The sequence below is a fragment of the Crotalus tigris genome, unplaced genomic scaffold (genome assembly GCF_016545835.1).
Source record: "Crotalus tigris isolate CLP2741 ecotype Arizona unplaced genomic scaffold, ASM1654583v1 scf7180000019143.106728444:792265, whole genome shotgun sequence".
NCBI classification, from domain to species: Eukaryota; Metazoa; Chordata; class Lepidosauria; order Squamata; family Viperidae; genus Crotalus; species Crotalus tigris.
In genome coordinates, this window is record NW_024097400.1 from 293,647 (window position 1) to 308,754 (window position 15,108).

At 47.5% G+C, this 15,108-nt stretch overlaps 2 protein-coding genes across 6 annotated transcripts in view; one reads left to right on the forward strand and one right to left on the reverse strand.

The window, feature by feature from the left end:
* Window positions 1–4,810, reverse strand: part of SART1 (spliceosome associated factor 1, recruiter of U4/U6.U5 tri-snRNP) — a 30,650-nt gene extending 25,840 nt beyond the window's left edge. Inside the window, exon 1 of the mRNA XM_039359898.1 lies at window positions 4,395–4,810. Within this exon, the coding sequence (XP_039215832.1) occupies window positions 4,395–4,749 (355 nt within the window). The 5' untranslated portion in view covers window positions 4,750–4,810. The remainder of the gene's footprint in view (window positions 1–4,394) is intronic.
* A 4,058-nt stretch (window positions 4,811–8,868) lies between these two features.
* DEDD (death effector domain containing) overlaps window positions 8,869–15,108 on the forward strand; it is a 30,011-nt gene continuing 23,771 nt past the window's right edge. For 2 of the 5 annotated variants that reach the window (XM_039359903.1, XM_039359908.1), the window contains exons 1-2: window positions 8,873–9,006; window positions 11,238–11,470. In XM_039359903.1, the coding sequence (XP_039215837.1) occupies window positions 11,328–11,470 (143 nt within the window). In that variant the 5' untranslated portion in view covers window positions 8,873–9,006; window positions 11,238–11,327. Of the gene's footprint in view, window positions 9,007–11,237; window positions 11,471–12,067; window positions 12,359–15,108 lie in introns of all 5 variants that reach the window. The other 3 variants (XM_039359904.1, XM_039359905.1, XM_039359906.1) reach the window with 3 other exon arrangements.

The window sequence follows — 15,108 nt, forward strand, 5'->3', positions numbered from 1 at the left end:
TGCTAAGTGAGGGTTTTTTTGCATTTTATGACAGTTGTTAAGTGAATTACTGCAGCTGTAAAGTTAGTCACATGGTTGTTAAGTGAATCTAACTTTCTCATTCACTTTGCTGGTCAGAAGGGGGCAAAAGGGGATCAATTGACCCCAGATTACTGCAACTGTCGTAAGTACACGCCAGTTGCCAAGCATCCAAATTCCTGATCACATGACCATGGAGATACAGCAACAGTTGTAAGTGTGAAAAACAGTCATAAGTCACTTTTTTCATTGCCGTGGTAGCTTTGAACAATCACTAAACCAGTGGTTCTCAATCTGTGGGTCGGGACCCCATTTGGGGTCGAACGACCATTTCACAGGGGTCGCCAAACAACGCAGTCCGCCATTCTTCCCCCCCTTTTCCTTAGCTGTGCTCCTCCCTTTTATTCTCTTGGCTTTTGAAAGTCAATAGAATAGACTCTCTTGAATAGAGTCTAATTCTATTGGCTTTCCAAAGCCAATAGGAATTGTCCAGGCTGTCTCTGCCCTGCTGAGCCCGCCAAAAGTCCCATTCTGCAAACGGTGCTGCACCAGTTGAGTAGTCCTCGACTTACGACCGGTTGAGTAGTCCTCGACTTACGACTGGTTGGGGGTCGCGGCATTAAAAAGGTTGAGAACCACTGCACTAAACAAACTATTGTAAGTTGAGGACTACCTGTAACATCCTGGGATATTTACAGATAGCTCAATTCACGTTAACCTCCAAATTTAATCCGGCTCATCCAAAGTACAGAAACCCTCTGGAAAATGGGAGCAAATCCTGATGCCGCCTGTCTTAAGTCAGAAGCGAGTCCGTGTGAATTTCCTGGGGAAAGGAGGGGAGGGAGAGCCCTTTGGCATCCAAAATGCCAGGCGCTTACAAGCATCCCCTTTGCCCGGTCAATAATTCATGAACCTCTTTATACACCAAGGCATTATGAAGCCGTCCCTGAGACGAGACTCCCAACAGCTGATTCTCTGAAAAAGTGAGACTTCAGCAAGTAGTTGGAGAAAGACAGCTCTGCTAGGAATGAGCAGGTGCACAAACAAATCAGTCTGGAAAGCTTGTAACTCAATATGTTGTGGGAACTCAGGCAGCGCTGGACACTATGGTATGTGATTCAGGCATTGCGTATTATGTGAATGCAATGATGCTGTAGGGCAGTGGTGGCGAACCTGTGGCACGGGTGCCAGAGGTGGCACTCGGAGCCCTCTCTGTGGGCACACGTGCCGTTGCCCCAGCCTTGCCTCCCTCCTCACCAGCAGCCCCCCTGGAGGAGAGTCGCCCCCGAACGTGGCCCACGCGGAGCAGCGCAGCCAAGGACGTGGCAGCTAGGCAGTGTAGGCAAGACTCTGCCCTCCTGCCCCATTGCGCAGTTGATGCTGCAGGGCGCGGGCAGAGGGCGTGGCCACCATGGTGCTGCTGGGCTGCCTGGGCGATCTGCAGCGGGGCCTGGCGGCAGTGAGTGGCCCTGCAGGTAGGCAGGGTGGGGGTGGAGTAGGGGCGGGGCAGGGGGTGGAACAGGGGCGGGGCCAGTTTTGGGCACTCAGTCTCTAAAAGGTTCGCCATCACTGCTGTAGGGTTAACCCAAGTTTAAGATTAAGCATGTGGTATGAATTTTATTGCCACAGTTGTTAAGTGAATGACTGCAACTGTTAAGTTAGTAAGACAGTTGTTAAGTGAGTCTGGCCTCCCCATTAACTTTGCTTGTCAGAAAGTCACAAAAGGGGATCACGAGACCCAGGGACCCCGCAACCATCTTAAATGCAAGCCAGTTGCCAAGCATTTTAATTCAGATCACCTGACCATGGAGATGTTGTAAGTGTTGTAAGTGTGAAAAATGGTCATAAACTCACTTTTTCCAATGCTGTTGTAACTTTGAATAGTCACTAAATGAACAGTTGTAAGTCAAGGACTACCTGTACACCCCACGATGATCAATGGTGATTTAGTTACTAAACCAACTTATATGGCCACCCAACTCATGCACAATGGCTCCAAGCAATGTACAGCAATAAAATGCCACAATTAACACACACTCCAAACTCACCTGCTTCTTCCATCCCATAGTGGCAACATACACAATCAAACAAGTCAGTTGACTGGCTCTGTATCAACCAGGTGTGTGTGTGTGTGTGTGTATGTGTTAGTAAGCTGCTGTCTTTGGGGCTTTTGTGATGGGGACCATCTTATCTCTAGGGGAGTGATGTGCCACTGCAGAGAAGACCCTTTTTCTTGTCCTATCACAGAGTTTCTCAACCTTGACAATTTTAAGGCATGTGGACTTCAACTCCCAGAATTCCACAGCCAGCAATGCTGGCTGTGGAATTCTGGGAGTTGAAGTCCACATGCCTTAAGATTGTCAAGGTTGAGAAACACCGTCCTATCAGATGTGTTAATAGATGGGGTCCTCGACACATCCTGTTTTCAGGCTCAGGTGGGCCAGGTGTACAGGTGGTTTGTCAAATGGCCAGGCTATGTAGGGCTTTAAAACTGATAATCAGCACCTTGAATTGTACTCAGAAGAAAACTGGCAACCAATACAGCTTCCTCCAAAGAAGTGACAGATGTGCAAATTTGGACTCACACAAAACTATGCAGGATGCTGCGTTTTGAGCCGACTGAAGCTTCCAGATACTCTTCAAGGGCAGCCCCAGGTAGAGCACATTATAATAGTCCAAATGGGAGATCCTCACAATGGCCTGTTGGCCCAACTAAGAGTTACAGCTAAAGCGCTTTCACTTACAAGTACAATAAAAGCTTTCTACATGACTCATATGCATGAGAACGCTCTTCCCCACAAGTCAGACAATTCATTCATGTGTTAGCACAACTGGAGAGCAGCCAAATCAACATGCAAAAACTAACAAGTATACTTGACCAGAAAATCATCAAGCAATTTTCTTGCAATTACAGTTCCTAATTATGCCTAAAGGCAGGGGTCCCAAAATTTGGCAACTTTAAGACTTGTGGAGTTCAGCTCCCAGAATTCCTGCCATAGGGCCACCCCAAAATCTTTCTTCCATCAGCCGCTTTTCTCACCTTCCATTCATCACTGATTCTCAGCCAAATCCTCTTGCTTTCCAAAACAAAAAACAAAAAACACCACAAATGCAAGAAAAAAGGTCATTCTCATAGCTTTGAAATCAGGGGAGTGCAGATAAGTTGTCGTACTCCCCAAGGAGTAAGGTTAGTTGGGGAATTCTGGGAGTTGAAGTCCATCATTTTAAGGTTGCTGAAGCTGAGGAAAATTGCTATAGAGCAGTGTTTCTCAACCTTGACAATATTAAGGCATGTGGACTTCAACTCCCAGAATTCCACAGCCAGCAATGCTGGCTGTGGAATTCTGGGAGTTGAAGTCCACATGCCTTAAAATTGTCAAGGTTGAGAAACACCGCTGTAGAGAGTGCTTCATAGGGCACACCCTGGGCTAACAGAAGAGGGCTCTAAATCTAATAAATCACATATAGCAGGTGACAATTCTGATTGTCCCCTTAGACAAAGCAGGGCTGAGCAGGGCGACACAGAAGCTATTTGGATAGCAAAATATAGGTAGTCCTTGACTTACAGTAATTCATTTAGTAACTATTCGAAGTTGCAATGGCATTGAAAGAAATGACTTGACTGTTTTTCACAGTTACGACCATTGCAGCATCTACATGGTCAGGTGATCAAAATTCGGATATCTGGCAGTTGACTCATATTTATGACGGCTGCAGTGTCCCCGGGGTCACGTGATCCCCTTTTGCTTCCTTCTAACAGCAAAGTCAATGAGGAAACTAGATTCACTTAACAACTGTATTATCAACTTAACAACTCCAGTGATTCACTTGACAACTGCAGTCAGAAAGGTCGTAAAACGGAGCAAAATTAACGTTAACAGTCTAGGTCAGCAACAAATTTTGGGCTCAATTTTGGCCGTTGATGACTCAGATGCAGGTAATCCTCAACTTAACCACCATTTGTTTAGCAGCCATTCCAAATTGCAAGGCCACTAAAACCAGCGACTTACAATCAGTCCTCCTACTTGCAACCTTCATGGCATCCCCATGGTCATGTGATCAAAATTCAGTCGCTTGGCAACTGATTCATATTTATGAGGGTCACAGTGTCCCGAGATCACACGATCCCTTTTGGCGACCTGCTGACCAGCAAAGTCCAAGGGGAAGCCAGATTCACTCAACCACCGTGTTATTAACTGGACAACTGCAGTGATTCACTTAACAAGTGGGGCCAGAAAAGTCGTAAAATGGGGCAAAGCTACTGTCTCGCTTAACAACCAAAGTTTGGGGCTCAATTGTGATCGTAAGTCGAGGACGACCGACTCCCGCCCCGCCCTGCGAGGTAGGCCGCCCAGGCGACCCGGCCCCCTCCGCACCTGCGCCCTGGGCGCCCTCGTGCCCATCGTCCCGCTTCTCCCGCTGGCTCCGGCGGCCCGTCTCGCCGTCCTGCCCGGCGGCGGCGCTGCTGCGGCTGCCCCGGGTGGTGGCGGTGGGGGTGGAGGAGGCCTCATCCCCGCCGCCGCCGCCCCGCCGCCCGCTCCGTTCGCCCCGGCTTCGGCTGCGCTTGCTCCGCCGCTCGCTGCCGCCGCCGCCGCGGTGCTTGTGCTTCTTGTGCTCGCGGTGGCGGGACGAGGAGGAGGCGGCGCCGGCGGCAGAAGAGGATGAGGCCGCGGGCGGCGCGGAGTCCTCGGAGGCCTCGCTGCGGTCGCGGTGCCGCTTGGAGGAGCCCATCGCGAGAAAATGGCGGTTCCCCCAGCGGAGGCCCCGCAGAACGGCGCTTCCTGGTTACCGGAGGTTCACTTCCGGGGTCAGAGTTGCACTTCCGGTCCTTGCGGAAAACCGTCCGCCGGCGGCCTTGGTCTCTTAACAATGGGTTCCCGGGCAAGACTTCGTGCCTTCTCGCTGCTTCTAGTCTCCGCTGAGCGTTTTGGAGTAGGCAGAAGGATTTTCTTTCTGCTTTAGGAAGGGTTGGGATATTAGCCTAACCTCTCCTCCATTTTCTTCCCCTCTTTTCTCTGTATCGTTCTGGATTCGAATTCTGAATTAAATACATTGAATTCCAACTCTGTTATTCTATATACTCTCTACTCTTGAATCATATACTCGGCAGTGTTTTTCCAAGCTTGCCCACTTTAAAATGAATGGACTTCAGTTCCCAGCATGGCGGCTGGGAGATTCCGGGGGGGGGGGGGAGTTGAAGTCCATAGTTCTTAAAGTTGCCAAAGTTAGAAAAACATTGCGGTAGGCAAATGGACTGCGTTCATATAACGTGATAATCCGGAAACACAATATCCTCAAGCTTCAGATTTAGCATTTTCTGACACTGCATCTGCTAACCTTGTACCTGAGACAGGTAAAGGTGGTCTGTGAATGCAATCTTTGTTTTGATTTCTGTTCACATTTCATTGGGAGAAAGCATTGAAGGAAATAAAAGTTATTCTTTTATAAAATTATAGAAAAATAATTGTAGAAATGTAATGCCAATATATGAAACTGTCTCTTTAGTACAAATGTAACACTGTAACACAAATGTAGCAATACACTGCCAAATGTGTGAGAAGGTTTGTTCAATGTTTACTGCCTAAAATTCCTCCGGAGACAGGAACTTACTTGAGTAGAAATCCTACTATCAAAGAGAGGGATTTTGACCCAAGGTGAGAATTACAAATAAACAAGATAACAGCAGATGGACGGAAGAGGTCAGGTTAACAAAGTACAACTTCAGAGTACATCTATAAAGATGAAAGAGCTGTTTAGATGTGACATGCATTGTAGGGGATATAAAATGCAGATCTTGAAACCAGGCCAGTGTGCTCCTGGAATCCAATCCATAGGGAAGGATCCAGGGGGCCGCGTTTGCAAACGCTCCTCTCTTCTATTCTTTCTCTTTTCTCTTTTATTCTGTTTATGTTATTCTCCAATAAACCTTTGTTTTGTTAACCAGACTTGTCTTCGTATTGTATCAAAATTTGGGGTTTTTACAGCATGCACTAATTATAATGAGACAGTATATGGTCAATCAAACACCAAGAGCATATTTGTAGCTCAGGGCTGAATTGGGGAACATTAGTTGTGCTAGAACAGTGGTTCTCAACCTTTTTAATGCCGTGACCCCCAACTGGTCGTAAGTCGAGGACTACTCAACTGGTGCAGCACCGTTTGCAGAATGGGACTTTTGGCGGGCTCAGCAGGGCAGAGACAGCCTAGACAATTCCTATTGGCTTTTGAAAGCCAATAGAATTAGACTCTGTTCAAGAGAGTCTATTCTATTGGCTTTCAAAAGCCAATAGAATCAAAGGGAGTAGCACAGCTAAGGAAAAGGGGGGAAAAAATGGCGGACTGCGTTATTTGACAACCCCCGTGAAATGGTCGTTCGATCCCAAATGGGGTCCCGATCCACAGGTTGAGAACCACTGTGCTAGAAGGAAGCGGGATTTGCAGAGAAGGAGGAGGACTGTGGGCTCCATGATGCTCTCTGAGCTTGGTGGTTTCCTTACAGAAGTTTCATTACCCAAACAGATAACATGAATGCTTATAGGATATTAGTTTCTGCAGTCACCCAACACAGTGAACTAACTACACGGACCGACTTCACCCAACAACTTAGGGTAAAATGTGGTTGATTAGTTGGTGCTTCAGAATGCTGTTGAACTCGGCCATTGAAATTTATTTTGCAGCTCAATTTTCACTGAATTGAGGGAAGTTAGCCCAGAGAAGGAAATATTAAAAGGGCAGAAAAATATATTTTTCCTCAAAAGGATTTAAAACCAAACCTGGCCCCAAATCTATCTCTCTGCCCCATACAAATGCAGATGTAAAACCATCAGAAAGTTGAAGCCAGAGCACTCAAGAAAACAAAGAGAAAATCTGCATGCCCCACCCAAACTCTAGGAGTCATTAGCCCCATCACCTGGGAAGCAGGATATGATAATAGGATTAAACCACAGATATCAAGGCCTAGAAAAACACTCAGAAATAGCCTCAAGGTTCATGCCACAGGAACAGGAAACTATTTTAAACAAGGCTAGAGGGGGTATAAAAACCTACTGCCCATGTGCTCAACTCCTCTTTCCTCTGCTCTTTCTGGTAAGGATCATCTTTCTGCTTCTTCAATAAACTGTAACCTTCTTCCCAAAGCAGTCGCCATGTTGCTTATTTATCCCCAGCTTGGATGAACCAGGATGAAGACTTACTTCTGACAGAATAGAACTATAAATTCCACACTCCAATTCTCCAAGAGCTTTCTGTAGCCTCTAAACATGTCCAAAGACCCAGGTGATCTTTGTTAATCTTGTTACAAGCTTTTTCCTTTCAGTGGGTCAAGCCTCTGCTTAAAAGGGATGAAAGAAGGAAAATAAAGAGGTCAGAGATCACTACCCCGTGGGAAGGAGTCTAGAACAAGTGTGTCCAAATTGGGCCTCTTTAAGACCTGCTGACTTCAACTCCCAGAATTCCCCAGTGGACCACGGTTGGATAACCCTGTTCTAGAGGTAAGAACTTTGGAAATTTACCCTGAAAAGTGTGGTATAAATGACTGAAAAAATGTTGTGTTAATTACAAGACACTACAGGACCCTTGAGTTATTTTAATTTTCTTGTATGCGACATATTGTAAGTCAGTGTTTCTCAACCTGGACAATTTTAAGGCATGTGGACTTCAACTCCCAGAATTCCACAGCCAGCACTGCTGGCTGTGGAATTCTGGGAGTTGAAGTCCACATGCCTTAAAATTGTCCAGGTTGAGAAACACTGTTGTAAGTAATCACTTAATCTGTCAACGCTGCAAATATTGTATATTCTTGCTTTGACAATATGCAGAACTGTCTGGTATTTTTGAGGTTAATACAGAGCAGAAGGGGGTGGGGGCAAAGCCAGGGGGAAAGAAAGAGGAAGGAAACCTTTGACCTTCACACTAATTGGATAATGGGATATATGACAGCTAATTTAAGGAGGGAACATGCTGATAATTTAACTGCTTAAGCAGTGTTTCTCAACCTTGACAATTTTAAGGCATGTGGACTTCAACTCCCAGAATTCCACAGCCAGGATTGCTGGCTGTGGAATTCTGGGAGTTGAAGTCCACATGCCTTAAAATTGTCAAGGTTGAGAAACACTGCCTTAGAGGAAGAGAACTCAGATCTTAGCATAAAACTTTGTTATGCCTGTGCCGACATTTTGAAGCAATAAAAGACTTTTAGGGAAATCAATACCTGGAAGTTCTTTGAAGTGTTTCATTAGCCGGAATCATAACATAATCAGCTTAGCTGGCCCTATCATTAGTGGCAGCTCCTGCCCTGAAAGCCCCGCCCACTCCTGCAGAAAATGATGTCATTGGCCCCGCCCACACCGGGAGATTCCAGGATCCTCAGAAGCGCTGCGCGGGGAGGGGGGGAATGGCACGTGGCGCATGGGCGGGGCAGGCTTTTGTTTTGGGGCTGGTAGGCCAGGATGTTTATCTTACACTCCGTCCACGCCCAGAGGCACTTCTCCAAAAAACGAGGCGGTGCCTCTTGTCTCTTTCCTCCCCCTCCCCACCCACTCACGTGGCCACTCTCCCCCCCTTTCGCCCACTTCTCGCCCAAGATGGCCGCCAAGGCATTCAATAGCCGCGACGCCAAGCGCCTGCCCTTTCCCAAGATGGCCGCAGCTGTATTCCGTAGCTGTGCCCACCGCCTGCCCTTCTTTAACATGGCCGCCATGGCGTTCAATAGCTGCGACACCTGCCCTTCTCCAACATGGCCGCCCGCTCAGGCGGCGCCTCCCCCCCACTTCCAGTCACAAATATGGTACGTTCCGCTTCGCCGCGCCCACGGGTTGGAACGAGGTCGGAGGGTCAGGGAGGCCCGGATGTCGGCTCTCTCCGGGTAGGAGGCGCCGGTTGCCCGGATGTTCCTGTTGCTGCGGCGGCGGCGGCGGCTGCCGTGGTCGTCACCGGGGGGCGCGGAGCAGCTGGGCCCAACATGGCTTCCCCGGCGGCCCTGAGGAGAAAGTGAGAGGGGGCGAGAGGCGGGCGGGCAGGTGGGGGGGCGCGAGCCGAGCGTGGGAGCAGTCAGAGGCCTAATTGGGGAGGGGGCGGCCGAGGACGGGAGGGGCCGGCCCCGCCCCGTGGCCGTGGGGCAGGCATTCCGCGGGGGCGGGTGAGCGGAGGGGAGGGCCGGATCCCCCCAGGGGTTTGAAGACTGGCGGGGGGGGGGGCTGGGAAGGCTCTGGCCCACTCCTAATTGGGGAGGGGGAGCTCGACCCCCCATTAAAGTTATCCATTCCTGCTGGGCTGGGCGGTGGTCCTAAGGCTCCCCGCAGGGAGGGGCTGCTGGGCCAGGCCTCGGGGGTCTTTGAGGGATGGAGGGGAGGGGGGAGGAGAGCTTCGCAGGCCTGGCTGCTTCCACCGAGCCCCCCAGGTGAGTCAGGCCAGACTGGTGGGGAGGAAGGGAGGGAGGCGTCTGGGTGGGCGCGGGCCTCGCCCCCCCCAGCTGTTCTGCCCTGCCCGTTGCTCCCCTCGGCCCCCCAAGCCAGGAAATTGAGGGGGGGGGCGGGCTGTTTGTGGGGAGTCTCAGAGGGGCTTTGGCGCGGTTGGGATGGAAGCTGGGAGAGGGAGGGAAAATAATCACAATGTTTCAGCTCAGGGGTTTCCAGCTTTGGCCGCTTTAAGTCTTGTGGACTTCGATTCCCAGCATTCCCCCAGTCAGCCACAGGTAGTCCTCGACTTATGACCACAGTGGTGCTCAAAATTTCCATTGCTAAGCAAGAGAGTTAAGTGAGTTTTGCCCCATTTTGCAACCTTTATTTATTTATTTATGAGACTTTTATACCGCTTTAAGTGCAAGCACTCTCTAAGCGGTGTACACCAGTAACCTACCCCGGAAGGATGGAAGGCTGAGTCAACCTTGAGCCGGTGAGATTTGAACCGCTGACCTTCTGAACACAGTCAGCTAAAGTGGCCTGCAGTACAGTGGCACAGTTAAGTGCATCACTGCAGTTGTTAAGTTAGTAACATGGTTGTTTACGTTAATCTGGCATCCGCATTGGCTTCTGCTGGTTAGAAGGTCGCAAAAGGGGACCACGTGACCCCAGGACACTGCGACCGTCACAAATATGAGTCAGTTGCCAAGCGTCTAAATTTAATCACGTGACGCTGCAAGGGTTGTAAGTGTGAAAAAGAGACACAAATCACTTTTTTCAGTGATGTAACTTTGAATGGTCACTAAATGAAGGATTGTAAATCGAGGACTACTTGTATGCTGGCTGGGATATTCTGAGAAGTGAAGTCCACAAGTCTTAAAGTAGCCACGCTTTGAGACCCCCGTTTTATTCGTCAATCTCTAGCTGATGCAACTGTACGCCTTGATGAACGCAACCCGGTAGTTTCCTTGGTTGGTTGGGAAAGGTTTATTTCAATGGGTTTCTGTTTTAAAGCAATTGGAAATTGTTTCAGGTTTAAATAAGAGTTCAGCATTTGGGAAGGGAAGCAAAAGATCTGGTGGAAATGGGAAATAGGGTTTTGTCAACAGTCAGCCTCTTGTACTGATGATGTTACCTAGTTGGGTTATGAAATGTCTATGAGAAAGCAAGCAAGTTCAAGGACCCCACAGTCTCCTCCTCCTCTTCCCCCCCTTCTAGTGTGGATTGTGTTATTTAATTGGATAATGCTAGTGGGGGCCCACAGTTCTCTTCCTCCTCCTCCTCTTTCCTCCCATAAACCCCACTCTCTTCACTGAAGACGTTCCCTACTTGGGCCATGAAACGCCAGCAAGAAAACAAGCTCAGAGAACCACAAGGACCCCAAAAGCTGCACAATTAAGGGGGCTCCTGTAAGCAAAGATAAAAGGTTTGAATTCCTTTGTGGAGTGTTCTTTACAACTGCTACTTCGTATTTTAAATACAGTAGTCTCAATTACCTTCTCAATTCTTACCCGATGGTAATCCCTTCAGCTACTTTTGAGTGACTGAAAACGTCGCCTCCATTCAGCCTGGGGAGAAGGTTGCCCTGGCCTGTGGTCAGGAGAGAGAAAGGAAAGAATAGAATACAGAGTAACAGAGTTGGACCTCAGAGGTCTTCTAGTCCAGCCCCCCCCCCTCAGGCAGGAGATCCATTCCAGCTGCCCAGTATCTTTTTAAAAACCACCTGTGATGGAGCTCCCACAACTCCAGGAGGAAAGAAACTCACTTGAAGTTTGCAGATCATTTTGGGGCTCTTATTCATGTTGTTTTTCTTTTTTACAGCATAAAAGAGAGTGAGGACACCTGTTTTGGCTGTAAAGCATGGACTGAAATATAACTCTAGGAGAAAACTTACACTATTAAGAGCCACATATGAAATCTCTTTGCTGGGGCAGGGACTGTTCTCTTAAAAAAAATGATCTAAAATTTTATATATTCATACCCGATCCTTTGTGCGGTATTATTTATGCAAGACATGGCCAAGCAGGAATCTCACAGAATAACAAAGATACAAGGTTAGTGTGTTCATAAGCTGAAATATCTCAGGGCTGCCATAACATAATCGGTGATCCCTTAACATGACAAGAGCGCTGCGCTGCCTGCCTTCCCATTTTAGGGGAGACACAAATGAGTTTTCAGAACTGTCAAGAAGGAAGCTTCTAACAGGAGATCTCTTGATACCTTTGAGACTTTAAAAGGAGATTTTTAAAATGGCACGTGATCACCTTGAACTGAAACATGTGGAATGGAGTTGTGGCTTGCTTTTAGCTTCTGGTGCATATTTGAAGGAAACGATTTGTAACTAGGGTCAAACTGCAGCCGCGTTGGTGCTCCTCTCTGAGCTCGGTTGTTTTCTCGCAAACGTTTCACGACCCAACTAGATAACGTCAGCAGTGCTGGAGGGGAATGGGGTTTGTGGAGTGGAAGAGAAGGAGAAGTGGTGGGGAGGCAAAGGAGGAGGATTGTGAGATGCCTGCTGCTCTCTGAGCTTGGCTGTTGTGTTTTGGCAGACGTTTCATGATGCAACTAGGTAGAAGGGAGTAGGGCTTTGGGAGCGGAAGAGGAGAAGGGAAGATTGTGGGTGCTCTCTGATCTCGGTTGTTTTCTTGCAGGCGTTTCATTACCCAACTAAGTAACATCAGTGCTCAAAGGGAATGGGGTCTGTGTTTATACACCTGTGGCAAGGCAAACCGCTGAAAACATCTGCAAGAAAACAAACAACCTCAGGGAGCATCTGCCTATGCAAAGACAGGCATGTTTAATGAAATGAGAGTTCCGTTATTTTGGTGATCTCTTGACGTGAACTACGGACATTGATTGGAAAACCTGCGGAGTGCATTGCAGGAAACTGCGTGTTTTCAAATGCCAGCTCACATCACAGAAATGTTACGACTTTTTGGCATGTAAGTGTCCTTCCTCCAGTTCTCCGTATGCCTCTGCAGTCCACTTTTTTGTCAGGCGTATTGTAAATCTTGTTTCAAAGAACTGCGAAGAGGCACAGCGTAAGAACGGAGTGTACAAAGGTGTCGGATCCATTTGTTGTGTGTACAAAGGTGTCGGATCCATTTCATCCGGTACTTCAGGGAAGAGTTGTACTTTCTTGTCAGAAAAGTGAATCTAGAGTGCCTGTCAGAGTGGGCTGGAAGACCACTTGAAAAGAACTATTCTGAGTCTAGACCAGTGGTTCTCCACCTGTGGGTTGGGACCCCATTTGGGGTCGAACGACCATTTCACGGGAGTCGCCAAACAATGCAGTCCGCCATTTTCCCCCCCTTTTCCTTAGCTGTGCTCCTCCCTTTTATTCTATTGGCTTTTGAAAGCCAGTAGAATAGACTCTCTTGAATAGAGTCTAATTCTATTGGCTTTCAAAAGCCAATAGGAATTGTCCAGGCTGTCTCTGCCCTGCTAAGTCCGCCAAAAGTCCCATTCTGCAAACGGAGCTGCACCAGTTGAGTAGTCCTCGACTTACGACCGGTTGGGGGGGGGGTCGCGGCGTTAAAAAAGTTGAGAACCACTGGTCTAGACATATCCTCTCAGTAATCCTGCAGGCAGATCAGCATAATTACCGCTTACTCTGAGTGGAGGGCCTAAACCTTAAAGCATAGTCTTACACCATTTCTTTTTTAAAATGAAACCATACTGACTTGTATTCGTTTGTGAAACATAACGGATTATACGGTATCCATTCACCAGATTTGTTTTCCTTCAACGACTCAACTACGGGTAGTCCTTGACTTACAACAGTTTGTTTAGTGGCCATTTGAAGTTACCACAGCACTGAAAAGAGTGACTTGGAACCATTTTTCACACTTAGGACTGTTGCAGCCTGGTCTCGAGGTCACGTGATCAAAATTCGGACACTGGGCGACTGACTCATATTTATGACGGTCGCAGTGTCCTGGGGTCACGTGGTCCCCTTTTGCAATCTTCTGACCAGCAGAAGCCAATGCGGACGCCAGATTCACATAACAACCGCCTTACTAACTTAACAACTGCTGCGATTCACTTAATAACTCTGGCAAGGAAGGTCGTAAAATGGGGCAAAACTCACTTAACAAATGTCTCACTTAAAAACAGGTTTTTGGCTCAATTGTGGTCATAAAGGACTAGCTACATATGCTATTATGTCCTCTAGTTTTTCCCCTTAGTAACCCTGTGAAATGTGCTGGTCTTTGAGAAAGTGACTTGTCCCAATCTGGGTCTCTCCACTCTCATTAATCACAACATCACACTAGCGGGCGGAGGTGACTGTGCACAGGATGCTCCTGGCTCCCTGAATTAGTGCGCAGTGAGTTTTGTATCCTGATACTGTGGTATAATGCATTGGCTCCAGTTTCTGTTTGTGAAAATCGCTGCTGTTTTTGCTGATGCAGGTTACTTCGAAGGCCAGGTTTTTTTTCCAAGAGTGGGAGAATCCGAAAGAAATGTGGGGGGATATTTTATTTATCAAATTTAGTTACCGCCCATTTCGATCTTGGAGTGACCGTGCCCATTGACTCAGTCAGTCTATTTCAGTTTGTTTGTGGTGGTCTTCCCCTGCCCTGCCATGACACACCTACTCTGTGTCACCTGGAACAGCTTCCCCTGCTGACCCAGTATGTGTGTGCTTTGTGTTGTGAGTTTGCTATGGCATGCCTTGGTTACTGTGTTACAATTTATTTTTAATTCTGTGGGTTTTGTTTGTTTGTTTATATTATATGGTTTTATTATGTAATATTTATTACATTTTGTTTTATTATATTGTTTTCTTGTAGATTGTTGTTAGCAATCCCCCTAGAGATGCATAAGGTCATCCTCAATTTACAACCATTTATTGGTTGAATCGACACATGGCGCAAAGCATAACATGATTGTTCTGAATTCCCTGGGGTTAGCATGAATCCAGAGGTTGTACAGGTAGTCCCTGACTTACGACCACAATGGAGCCCAGAATTTCTGTCGCTAAGTGAGACAATTGTGAGTTTTGCCCCATCTTACGACATTTCTTGCTACAGTTCTTAAGGGAATCACTGCAGTTGTTAAGTTAGTGACACAGTTGAGTAGTGAATCTGGCTTCCCCCGTTGACTTTGCTTGTCAGAAAGTTGCAGAAGGGGACCACGTGGCCCCAGGACACTGCGACCGTCATAAATATGAGTCAGTTGCCAAGCGTCTGAATTTTGATCATGTGACCCTGGGGAGGCGGAAGTGGTCATAACTCACCTTTTTTTTCAGCTGTTGTAACTTCCAGTGGCCCCTATATTAATGGTTTAAGTTGAGAATTACCTATAGTTGTTTCTTTATTCATTGCATTTTTATCCTGCCTTTTTGCTCATAGTTTACGGCCGTACCCAGGGAGGTTCCCCCTAATTTTATTCCTCCACAGGAGTCCTGCGAACTAGTTTGGGCTGAATCATTCTGTGATCTTCCATACCTTAGATTGGCCTTGATTTTACTCCTTGTTGTTCAGTGGCTGAGTCGCATCCGACTCTTCAGAACCCTATGGGGTCCCCATGTCCTCCACTGCCTTACGGAGTTTGTCCAAATTCAGGTTTGTTGTGTCGATGACACTATCCAATACTGGTCCTATGTCAGTGCAATATTCCATTCCCAATAGTCAATTGTGATCAGATAAAAATTGTGGATAGCTCATCAAACCATGATTAAACATGACGT